Genomic DNA, 13,083 nt, shown 5'->3' with positions numbered 1-13,083 from the left:
GAGCATTCTGGAGCATTGGGCTGGGTCGCAAATGTGACCCCTGTAAGTACGCCCCTGGATGCTGTCCTTGGCATGAAAAGAAGGCACTTTTAGCATTCCTGTTCTACAGGGAACTTTTCTATTTCAATATTTTTATTAAAGACGTTTTTTGGAATAAAACAGACTTATGATACGCCCACGCAGGGGAAGAGCGGAACAAAAGCATACATCAGCATATACAAATCAGCAGGGTGTATTAGCCAAATAACGGAACATCCAATGGCACCAAGGGGGAATGGCAAAAAGCCAAACCAAACAGTAGCAGCAGCATTCCATCATCTTACCAAAACAAAACCAAGATTAAAAACCCCTACGGAGAAGTGTCAGCACAGAACAAATGGGAGAGAAGCCCAAACTAATGAAAGTAAGAAAGTATAGGAAAGTAGAAAGAAATAAGGAAGGGAGAAAAGATTCAGGGAGAAAGCAAAGGAAGAAGGGAAGAATGGAATAATCACGGATCCAGGGCCAGCACAGGCAACAACTACAAGAGGCCATAGCTAGTAGGAGGCAAGGACAGCAGGGAATAATGTATCCAAGGTTCCCAAACATTAAGGAATCTTGGATGTGAATCCTAAAGAATGCTAGACATCTGTTCATTGATCATCATAGCATTCAGCAGGGTCTTCACACCCTGGAAGCCAACCGAAGGGGTTCTCCAGGCTTGAGCTATACCACGTTTGACCGAAATTAATAGGTAGGATGCCAATTTCTGCTGAGACCTGGACAGACCCAAAATTGGACAATGCAGGAGGGCCACTCTTGCATCCTTATGGACCGTAATATGAAATAACGTTTGCAACAAACCAAAAACCCTAGACCAGAAGCCTATCAAACACAGGCACGACCACCAGATATGCAGGATGTCCCCACGTAGACCACAGTTCCGGAAACACCTATCTCCATCAATCAGATTAAAGTGAGCAGTCTGAGCTGGGACCCAGTACCACCGCAGGAGAACTTTGTAGGCTGCTTCAAGAGTGACGGTATTAAAAGAACATTTTGCCACCATCTTCCAGGCCTTGTGCCAATCCTCCGCCACAATCAAGGAACCTAGATCTCACTCCCATTGAGAGACATAGGACAGGGATGGTGCGGAGGACCTATTGTTAAGGGAGGCATAAATTACAAAATGAGACCAGGGGACCCTCGGGAATGTTGACAAATGTGTTCAAAGGGTGTTTTGCGGAAAGGATATGTGGAAGTATGACGTAGGGACATAAGTCAGTGATGTAATTGCAAATGACAATAATATTCCCGTGGCGGAACCCCCCGTGATTCTCGAAGAGACTCTAGAGATGGAAACAAAGGAGTGTTCAGGAAGTCATGTACAGTAACAAAGCCATGGGAGATCCACCAAGAGAAAGAAGGGGGATGTTCTAAGCTTGGTGGAAATAGAGGATTATGCGTACTCGGCAAAAGAGGTAGAAAAGATGAAATTAAATTACCCGAATATTTAACAGAATCCCAGGTTCATAGACTGTGAAGCATGATGGGGCTCAGGTCCAGGGGGTGCAACTTATGCGGGAGCCAAAGCAATGTAGTTAAGGAAAGTGGAGCACAGTTGGGTAATTTCAAGAGTACCCATAACGGGATACCTGTCGTGGCATGAAGTATGGACAACTGGGAAGCATGTGGGACTCCCAGACCTCCCTGCAGTCTATGGGTATACAGAGTGAATCTAGACACTCTGGGACACTTATAAGACTAAATAAAACAGAGACTCCTGCTTTGCAATAGACGAAGAAAGAAAGCAGGGACCTAAACAGGGAGAGTGCAAAAAAAGTATAGGAACTTCGGCAAGATAGTCATCTTGACAGCATGTATCCAGCCAATCCATGACAAAGAAGGAAACAGCCAGGAATGAAGCAGGGAAGCCATGGATCACAATAATGGGTAATAATAATTAGCCAAAAATAAGGCAGAGTAGGAGGTAGTAAGTGTAACGCCAAGATAAGCCAGGGAGTGGGATGCCCAACGGTAAGGAAATTGTGTTTGTAACCATTCAACCAGGTCGGCAGGGAGCGTAATATTCAACGCTGTGGTTTCTGCAGGGATCTATTAACCAGAGACCTCCTCATGTTCACCAACAGAAGAATAACATGGGAAATGAGATGGGAGGTCATTAGCAATCCATCCATGCAGTAGCTTAAGGCTGTTGGCATGAGGTCTAAATATTCAGTTAGTAAGATATCATCCTTCATCCCTTCTTATGGCCTTAGTCTAGTCAGCTCTGACAGAGAGCTATTACAGTCAGGGCAGGTTGCAACACAGCGTCAACCAGAACAATGTTTTTAAAAGGACCTCCAATTGTTGTTGAAAGCCTTAAACACAGGCACATTCTCCACAAAGGTCATGAAAGCTTTATTAAGTAGGAGTCAGCATACTCCTAGATCCACACTAGATCCACAGTGGAGGCATTACACTTTTTAACAAAGTCCCCCTCAAATGGGTACAAGGCTGCCAGCCATTTGGGAGGAGTAAACAGCTTGTAGGGGTTCTTCCAGTCTCCTTAAACAGCAGGCGCACAAGAAAGGTCTTGGAAGCCTTAGGGACTTTAAAGGAGACTAGATTGGGGAAAACACTGGTAAACGTTGCACGCTTCATTTTAATCCATAAAGTGGTACTAACTGCATCAATGAGAGCTGAGACAGTCTCTTTAACCTCTTGCCGACCGCGCATAGCCGAATGACGGCTTCACCGCGGCCGGCCAGTTCTGAGTGGAACGCACTTCCCAGAACGCACTCTCCTGCGCGCCCCAGGGGGCGCGCACCCGGCGATCTCCGTGATCGCTGTGTCCTACGGACACAGCTGATCACGTGATGTGGTGAAAGGCCGATCCCACCGGCCTTTTACCATGTGATGAGCGGTGTCCAATGACACGCTGATCACAGGGAAATGCAAGTGCCGGTTCTCGGCTGCACTTTCCTCACGCTGTCAGATCGTGAGGAAAGTACTGGCAGCTGTCAGAGCGGGGATCGGCACCGATCATCAGGTCACTGATGTTGATTGAGAGAGTCTAGTTCTGCTTTAAGGCTTAAAACGGAGTCTTGGCTGCTGAAGGCTGAAAACCTCTAATGCCATGGGAAGAAACGATAAGAATTCTGGAGTAGAAAGCATGGAAGCATGCTTATGACCTCTGCGTTTAGAGCAAAAATCAGGGTTGCAGTTTGACCCATAAAATCTTGCATAACTGAAGTGAAATCCTCCTGAGATAAAACTGAGGAAGGAGCTATGCCTAACAGAGCTAGTAAAGACTCAGTAGATGGCACACACTCAAGCAGAGGGCAAAATTTCAGGCCCTTAAGCGGGTGCACTGCAGCCAGCACTGAAGCGGATCATGAACTGGGACATCCAGTACAGTGGGACTCTTTCCTATAAGTCTAGGATTCAAAAAGTTGCACCACAAGCCAGGGGCAATGCAGCTCAGGGTACAAGGCAAGGCCTTAAATATTAAATGTTAAAACCAGGTACCCACTCCCCCCTTCCCCCCAAAAGGTGTCAAATGTAGCAATGGAGGGGGGGAGGAGGCAAGTAAGCAGAGCTTTCACTTTTGGGTGGAACTCAGCTTTAAAGGATAAGTTCACCTATAGGAACATGTTACATGTTCCGTGTTCAAAATAAAGTGCAGTGCTTAAAACATTTCAAACAAAAATCATATTAAAATGTGAAAAAAAAATTATTTCAAAAATAATTATTAGTTCATCTCAAAATGTTCATAAGTGAAATATCATATGGTGAGATCAACGCAGAACAGTCCCCAAATGCCGTGATGAGATAAAAAGACTTCCAAGGATAGCCAATGTGACACCAACAACTTGCATGCAAGGCTTACCAGAAGATATGTGACCTTCTGCTAAGAGTGGTCAATCTACGCTTTTACAGGATGCTATTGGTGACATCAAAGGAAATGGATGGTTAGAATCATCCTCTGGACACCCAAGAAAAGCACTAGTAATACTCCCAAGCCGATCTCCCTGTATATGATGGCTCCAACCACTCCAAACGAGTTATATGAGACCAGAGCTCGTGGCGTTAAACATGTATTAAAGAATTTCTCCACATGTGTAAAACCCTCAAATATCCAAAATTTATTGAAATAGAAAATGTACTCACATGATAAAAGACACAAATCGCGTGTACAAGCACTAAAATAGGTCTTTCCAGCATCCAAGATGGCCGCCGACTGGTCGCGCAGGCGTGGTAGCGTGTGTGCGTGTCTCTGCCCCCTTTTTTGGGTGGAACATTTAACATGTTACCACTGCTTGAGTCGTTGCCTGCTCCGCTGCACAGAGTGGCAGCTAGCAGGGATCTTCCCCCCCGCTAGCTGTCACTATTTTTAAAAAAACGTGGCCGTGTGGGGATCCATCTGCTTGACTGTGTCATTCATTCACAGAATTTGTAAATGAGAAACTACAAGTTCCAGCAGCCTTCAGCTGTCAGCTTGTAGTTCTCAATGAACTACCACGGCGCTGTTGGACACTAGCAAAGAACAAGGGAATGCTGGGAGTAGGAGAGATTATATTGGGTCCGGCACAATTTTTTATTTGCCAGTCTACAAATTCTCCTGTAAGCAGCAGAATAACCCAAAAGTCTGAATTTCCATGTCCCTCAACAAATGTTAAAGTAACTATATAACTATATCTGCAATAAAATGGTACTCTATTCATTCTGTCCTCAAATGACTGGACTACCCACAATGTGGTCAAAAAACAAAAAATGAGCCAAGTTTTAAAAAGTCATGTCACTATAAAAACAAAGTAAAATTATGAAATATTTATGTTTACATTTAAGCATATTTTATGTTATATATATTATGACAGCTATTTTTTAACAAGAAACAGATACAAATGTGAAGTGTACACAATCACTTTATTACTAAGACTATGAAAAAGTATTTCCCATGACCCTGGTAATAGGTTTAACCATAATAGAAGCTGACTAGGAAAAATTGAAATGGAGCCACTGTAGTTATGTAAAAAGATTAACAGACTATAATAACCCCGATGGGAGAACAGATTTCCATTGTTCACAGCTAAAAGTGAAATTCAGATGTCAGGCTAGACTTAATAGTACATATGCAGTAGTAGCTTCCAAATGATAAAAAAAAAGAATTTGAATGATAGTGTTAATTTACGTATCAGGAGGTAGGTTTGAGATACAGTATATTAATCTTGACAAGGAGCTACAAAATCACTGGAATCATGATGACGTAACTCTGGAAACATTCCAATAGTCAATGCCGCATGACGCAGCACTTCAAAGAAAACTCATTAGAGGAATACAGATAATGTCACTGTTTTTGCTGATGTAATGATTTTAATACCGAAAGTAGTATTAAAGCGGTATTAAACTAAAAAACAAATATGTATTATATTGCAGCTTACCAACTATTAGATGTGGTGGCTGCATTAGTTTTTAGGTTTTATTTTCACCTGGTGATCCAGCCATGGGAGTCTGTTATTTTCAACTTCCTCTAATAGATCAAGCTGTGCAGCAAAAGTGGCAGTTACAAGTTTGAGACAATTCAACACTACATACAAAAAAAAGGGTTTTTTTCCCCAAAAGGAAAAAAAATTTGCTGTAACTGCCTAAAAAGTATCAGCCGGAGCTTAGCTGTAGTTGACAATGCTGATGTCCCATGATGGCTCAGTTGCTCCTCCATCCAGAGTGGATACATCCTAAAGCCCTGTGTGTGTCCAGCTGTCTGTTCTATGGAAGTCAGTCTCACGACCAGCTTCTGTCGAATGGGCATGCTGGAAAACCAGCATCGAACCCGCATCTAATTAGTGCTGGCAGCCAATGGGTGTCAGCACTGATCAGTGCGTTATGGCGGGCAAGGGGGGGGGGGGGGGAGTCCCTAGGTCAGAACACAAAGACACAGCAGGAGAGAAAGCCACACTAACATTGCTTGTGTTAGTATGCCTCTTTGTTTTTTCGTTGTTCAGCCCGCTGAGTTGAACAAAAAAGACTTCTAGTATGTACCAAGTTTAAGACAGGAAGTGGCTGTATCATCAGGTAAAAAAAAATAAAAAAAATAAAAAGCCTACAAAAAGAACACTAATGCAGATACCACATTTAAAGAATAATTCCAGGCATCGTCATTTTTTACATTGGACATGGACTCCAACTTAGTCCATTGAACTATGTATGTACCATACCTGGTTGATGCCCCTGGAAGCTGGAAATCATTGAAGTAGACACCACTACTCCAGTGACCCTGACTTGCTTCTAGGTCCCAAGCAGAGAAGCCGGCCTGATGGATTGTGAATACAGGAGGGTCTACCAGTTGGCACGGACACCATTCAGAGAATGCTTTGCATTTTCTGATCAAGTGTAAAGTGTTTCCCAGACTGGACAAGGTGGAGAATGTGACTTCACCAACCCACCTCTCCACCTCGTCAAATCAGAGAATGTTTTGCATTCACTCACATATTGCAAAGTATTCTCTGAATGGCACCCGTGCTGAGCTGACCCCGTGTTCACAATGCAGGCTAGTCGCTCAGCATGGGACCCGGAAGCACTGGAGTAGCGGTGTCTACTTCAATGATTTCCTGCTTCCAGGGACATGGGCCAGGTATAGTAGTATACACAAATAAAAATATATCCTGCCCAGAATTCTTTAAAAAATGGCAGTCTGCAAAATGTTACATTTTTATTTTTGGGTTTAAATGCTCATCAAAATATTTTCCAAACTATGTCCCCAATTATTTACATTTTGTAATAATAGCAGCATATCTGTCTGTATTTTTCAGCATTGCTTCCCCAAACTTCCATTTGGGAAGCATAAAATCACATGACCAACAAAGCACTCTATTACCTTGTTTATGATAAAGCGCTGTCTCGAGAACTGCTGTCAATCAACTCTCTTGGGGGAGGAGTGGGGGAACGACTTGAAGTCCTGGAATATGCAGCTGGCCGTTTCTTGCGCTGTGATATGCGGTTTTCCCTATGGGTGGGGCGAAGCGCATCAGAAGGCGTGGCTGCAGTAACGGCTGAGGTCATCCACATCATAGTGTATTTACTGGACTCTTTGGGACGGGTATGAGGGGCATCCATTCTTTCCCTGCACTCTGTTTCGTTTCTGGTATGCCGGTGGGGTGATCGTGCTTTGTCCAGCTTTGAGTGGCGCAATATGTTTGCAACATCACACTATTACCTTGTTTATGATTTGCAGCAGCCCATTTCATGCGCTATGATATGCGTTTCTCCAGCTCATGGTAACACGCCCTCCAATAACAGCCTCAACTTTACTCAACATTTCATTGGCCTAAATGCTTCTAGCAAAGTATGAACAAGTGTGCATCAAAAACGTAAATCAGATGCACAGCAACAAACATGGAAAGGTGTGAACCCAGAACCCAACCCCCCATGTTACAGTTCTTCGGTCCTCAAATTGGCTCTAAGCATGTTGTAATTGGCACAAAAATTCCATTTGGGAAGTACCAAATTTATGTCATATAATGTCACAAGACCAGAAAATCACTCTATCTTATTTGTGATAAGGAAACAGGACTGTCCTAGGAATCGCTGTCAATCGATTGATCAACTTGGGTACAAACCAGCCTGTCGGGTTTCACATGCGATTATTGCTAGTGGTTATTATAGCTATTAGCAGTAATCACTGTGTTCTCCCTAATCACTGTGTCCTGTCCCTGCTGGGAGATCCCAATGGCTTCGGGGGAGGGATTCCTCATCAACATTGACTGAGTCAATCGGGGAACCAACAATTTGCTTTCCTGCAACCTGTGGTTGGAGGAAAAAAAATTGCTCCGTCAATGGCCAGCCTAACACTGCACTTGGAAAGCCTAAAGTCGGCCATAGATGGTTTGAATTTTGGCAGGTTCAGCAGGGACAGGCCAACAGTCAATCTATCTTTGGGGCAAGCTGATTGTACACAAGTTGATCCATTGATCAACATGGGTACAACCAGCATGTTGGATTCCTAGCCTGCCATTATTGCTTGTGGCTATTAGGAATAACCATTGTATTCTCCTGGCAGGGATGCTCCCCGCACCCACCCGCTGGGAGAACACAATAGTCCCGTGATCAGTGTTGATGGGGGAATTAAGGGATTCTCAAAATGCATCATCTATAGCATAAACATACAACGGGTCAGAACAAGCACAGTTCTTACCCCTCTACAGTGCAGTGCTCAGGCCTTGAAGGTAGGTATGCAACCTCATTCCTTTAAAACCGAACACATATTAAAGTGTTACTAAACCCACAACAGTAAAATCAGTCTGTATATGCAGTAAAGCATGCTTGTTACATTCACTGTGGAACCTAAGGGGTTAATCCTCTGCATTGTGTAAAAAGGACATTTCAACCTGACTTCTCTGATCCTCCTCTTGTACAAATGTCCACTTCTTATCTCCTGGTAAGAGAGACTGAACCGTAGCCATTCTGCACATGCTCAGTTTAGTGTGGAGTGCTAGAGAGGTTTTTTTTTTTCTTTCATGGAAGAGTGCATGTGATCAGCACAGGCCAATCAGCACTGTCCAGACAGAGGTCAGGGTTTCTGCATCCTCCTACAGCAGAAAGAAAACCCCTCCTACAAGCTTTAACTAGTGCTCAGCTGGACACTGATAGAAGTCACAAGACTGCTCTAACTACTGATGAGAAAAGATATTTAGCAGTTTGTATTTAAAAAAAATAATTGCATTTCCATGTTGTGTGTACTGTGGGAGACCAGATATAGTGAATGCAGGGTCCTGGGTTTAGTAACACTTTAAAGTGGAGCTCCACCTAAAAGGGGAAGTTCCGTTTTAAGCCTTTGTCCCCTGCTCCCCATTAAGGATTGGCACCTTTGGGGAGTGGGGGGGTCCCAGAAGACTACGGAGCCATTCACATGCGCAGTGGGCACCTGGCTGTGAAGCTGCAAGCTGTCACAGCCAGGTGCCCACACTGAAGATGCCTGCACCAGGGAGAGAAGACGGCCGGTGAAACCAGCGGTGGTGAAGACATTGGTGGACTGAGGGACAGGTAAGTGACTGTATTTTAAAATTAGGCAGCCACAGTTTTTGTAGCTTCTGACTTTTATTTTTTATTTTTTGCAGGTGGAACTCCGCTTTAATTACATAGGTTCTGAGGCTAATTTAAAGCGGAGTTGCACTCACCGGTCAAAAAACAAGTCATCAGCTACAAAAACTGTAGCTGCTGAATTTTAAAAAACAGCCACTTACCTGTCCCTCGATCCCGTAGTGTGTCCTCCACAGCTCGTTTCAGCGGCCGTACTGTATTCCAGGAGGCCGGCATCTTCAGTGTGGGCACCCGGCTGTGATAGCTTGCGGCTTCACAGCCAGGTACCCACTGTGCATGTGTGAGTAGCGCTGTGCTTCATGAACAGTCCTGTAGTCTTCTGGGATCTGTCACGTGTCCCAAAAGACTACAGGGAGGGAGGACACCTTCCGCTTGCGATCGGACCAGAAGTGGGAGCCGGTACATGTCAAATTTGAGTACCCGCTCCCTCCCCCCACCCCCCAAAGGTGCCAATCCTTAATGGGGAGTGGGGGAGCAGTCCTTAAAGCGAAACTTCCCATTTTGGGTGGAGTGCTGCTTTAATATGGGCAGCACAGTGGCTAAATGGTTAGCACTTCCGCCTGGCACCTCTAGGTTCCTTGGTTCAAATCCCAGCCACAGCACCACCTGCCTGGAGTTTGCATGTTCTCCCTGTGCCTGCATGGGTTTCCTCTGGATACTTCAGTTTCCTCCCACACTCCAAAGACATGCTGGTAGGTTAATTGGATCCTGTCTAAATTGTCCCTAGTATGTGTATGTATGAATGTGAGTTAGGGACCTTAGATTGTACACCCCTTGAGGGTTAGGGACTGATGTGAATGTACAATATATATGTAAAGCTCTGCGTAAATTGACGGCGCTATATAAGTACCTGAAATAAATAAATAAATATGTGTAATTATTATGTTTTTAACCACCTCCCGCCCACCATATAGTAATATGATGGACGCAAGGTGGTTCTCTCGTTCTGGGAGGACATCATATGATGTCCTCCCATTCTCACCGCGCATGCGCGGCTCAGGGAGCGTGCAGCGTGGTGATCGGCGGTGCGCTGCGTCCCTCGGACACAGCGGATCACCGATCACGGAAAGAGCAGAAGATGTCGGCTCGGTCATGTGATCAGCTGTGTCCAATCACAGCTGATCACATGTAAACAGGGAAATGCCGGTTATCTGCATTTCTCTCCTCTCCCTGATGATCAGTGTAGCTCCAGCAGCGCCACCTGTTAGTGTCCATCAGTGCCATTGTCAGTGCTCATCGGTGCCTCGTGCCAGTGCCCATCAGTGCCACATATCAGTGCCTACCAGTGCACATCAATGCCACAAATCAGTGCCTATCTGATCAGCCTTTCAGTGTCATCCATCAGTGCCAGTCAGTGCCACTTATCAATGCCAATCAGTGCCACCTATCAGTGCACATCAGTGCCGCCTATCAGTGCCTGTCAGTGCCGCCTAACAGTGCCAGTCAGTGCCGCCTATCAGTGCCAGTCAGTGTCGTCTATCAGTGCCACCTATCAGTGCCGCCTATCAGTGCATGTCAGTGCCGCCTAACAGTGCCAGTCAGTGTCGCCTAACAGTGCCAGTCAGTGCCGCCTATCAGTGCCTCCTCATCAGTGCCCATCAGTGCCACCTATCAGTGTCCACCAGTACAGCCTATCAGTGCCCATCACTGCAGCCTCATTAGCGCACATCAGTGAAGGAGAAAAATCACTTATTTACAAAATTGTATAACAAAAACTAAGAAAAAAAAATTTTCAGTGGTTTTTGGTTTGTTTAAGAAAAAATAAAAAACCCAGAGGTGATTAAATACCACCAAAATAAAGCTCTGTCACACAAAAATGATACAAATTTCATATGGGTAGTGTTGCATGACCGCGCAATTGCCAAAGTGTGACAGCGCTAAAAGCTGGAAATTGGCCTGGGCAGGAAGGGGGTATAAGTGCCCAGTAGGCTAGTGGTTAAAGGGATGAGGTGGCAGCCCTACTTGTAGGCCTTGTGGGAGACTGCTGATCCCCCATAGTCATAGCTGGAAGTACTAGGTTGGTCTCATGGCCTCATTGAGTAAAAAGTAGCGGAGGAATTATCTGTGAGGTAAGTACATGCTCCTTACTGTTCTTCACAGGTACAGCACAGGTCAGCATATAAATCAGCAGACCCCTAGCCAGTACAGGGTTAGGGAATGGTCCCCACTAACTATTGTCACAACCTGGACAATTATTTCGGGTTGTAGAAATGGAATATGTGGTTGTGCACAGTGCTTTATATAGGCGAGGATAAAGCCCCAGCACACACTGACACGGCAGATTCCATTCCTACCGCGTGTGCGTCCAAATTCAGCACCACGACGTCAGGACGTACAGACGTCTGCGGTGCCCTTACCGGCGGGTCATTCTCACCTGGCAGTGCTCCTGTGTTCGGGGCTCGTCCTCGCTCTCGTCATCCTCCATCAGTACCGGAGAGTGAGGGGAAGGAAGGAGGGCGGGCGCTGGTGTCACTCACCGAGGCTGCAAAGTCAGTGTGTGCCCGGCAGTGTCTGCAGTCCGCACTGTGTGCTCCTCTACATGGTGCAGACAGTGTGGAACTCCTTCTAGGAGACCAGCCCCTTCCCTCCTTGTGTGCCAGTGTTATGTAACGAGGTGCTGCAGGTGAATTGTCCTCCCTCATACTTCACCTCACAAGCTGACTACAAAGGACGGTGTCTATAATGACAATATGTACAGAGAAGTGTGCTTCTAGAAGATTCACCCCAGCCAAGAACCAACACCTTCACCCTGTCAAGGATCACTCACACTACACCTGTAAGGGGGTGACTATTCCCATCACCCTCCCAGGGGCACTTGGGCAATGCCCGAAGGCCCGGGGTCAGTAGGGGGCTCCATGAGATGCCCCTGGTTCCTTTCATAGGCTTTTTTGAGTGTGGGTGAGGACGTAGGGGCCCCATGATCCCTCATTGCCCAGGGGCCCCATAAGTTGTCAGTCTGCCCCTGCACCCTCCATACCTAGTCACCCCTTCCTAAGAGGTCATTACAGCCCGGCAGCAACCCCAGCAAGTGCAATTGTGTTCAGCTAAAGCTGGCCTTATGACCCATACACACAATAGGAAAATTGTACGGAAATGTTCATACATGGACCGATAGTCCGATAATCTTATCGTTAGTACACAGCTTTCGAGAGCCAATCACAACAATTCGTGCGACAATATCTGAAGGGACAAGCACAAAAAGTTTTCTTGTGCGATTTTCATTTAGTTCGCAACCGCGCTATAGCCGAAGGATGGCTACAGTGCGGTTGTCTAGTTCTGGGACGTCTATGGACGTAATTCCAGTTCGTGCCCCCAGCGCCACCGGTGATCACTGTGTCCTACGGACACAGCTGATCATGTGATACAGTAAACGGCGAATTACTGTGTCCTTTTACCACGTGATCAGCTGTGTCCAATGACACAGCAGATCACCAGTAAATATAGTTGCCGGTTATCGGCTGCACCTTCCTCACGCTGTCGCAGCGTGAGGAAAGTACTGCCGAAAACCAGCAATTGTCAGCGAACGGATCGGCACTGATGATCAGTGCCGCCCAGCAGTGCCACCCACCTGTGCCCAGCAGTGCCACTTATCAGTGCTGCCCAGCAGTGCCACCCATCAGTGCTTAAGAAATAGTGGTGTGAACCTCCTGCTCTAATAATCCTAAATTTAGATATTAAATCCTAAATTTATTATATTAAAGAAAAAATGGAACCTTTCAAAGATTCCCCAGAAATGGGTAATCTTGCAAAAATATTAACCACTTGCCGTCCGCCTGCTGTTTATAAAAAGGCAGGACGGTGGCACTCCAGGGGCGGGTTGCTGTTCATAAACGGCACCCGCCATTTCTAGCTGTGCGCACTCCCTGGGAGCTCGCAGAACCGCGATCCGGTGTCCGCTGTGTCCAGTGACACAGTGAAACACCGATCGTCAGACGGGACCTCTGTACGAGGTCCTGATCATGTGATCACTGATTGGCCAATCAGTGATCATATGCAGAGTAGTAA

The 13,083-nt window shown here is 45.8% G+C and overlaps 1 protein-coding gene across 3 annotated transcripts in view; it reads right to left on the bottom strand.

Moving 5' to 3' along the window:
• The window catches only part of LOC149445910 (solute carrier family 2, facilitated glucose transporter member 11-like), a 68,239-nt gene extending 56,594 nt beyond the window's left edge, over positions 1-11,645 (bottom strand). Inside the window, exon 1 of one of the 3 annotated variants that reach the window (XR_016306294.1) lies at positions 11,453-11,645. Coding sequence is in view for 1 of the 3 variants with exons in the window: in XM_089653198.1 (XP_089509324.1) it covers positions 11,453-11,503 (51 nt within the window). In the remaining 2 variants the exon portion in view is untranslated. The remainder of the gene's footprint in view (positions 1-11,452) is intronic. The other 2 variants (XM_089653198.1, XM_089653199.1) reach the window with 2 other exon arrangements.
• Between the last annotated feature and the right edge of the window lie 1,438 nt (positions 11,646-13,083).

This window comes from Staurois parvus, unplaced genomic scaffold, assembly GCF_062004578.1.
Source record: "Staurois parvus isolate SC_StPar_1 unplaced genomic scaffold, SC_StPar_1.0 ptg000704l, whole genome shotgun sequence".
NCBI lineage: Eukaryota > Metazoa > Chordata > Amphibia > Anura > Ranidae > Staurois > Staurois parvus.
The sequence above is the reverse complement of the archived record's forward strand: the minus strand, read 5'-3'. Positions and strand labels throughout refer to the sequence as shown.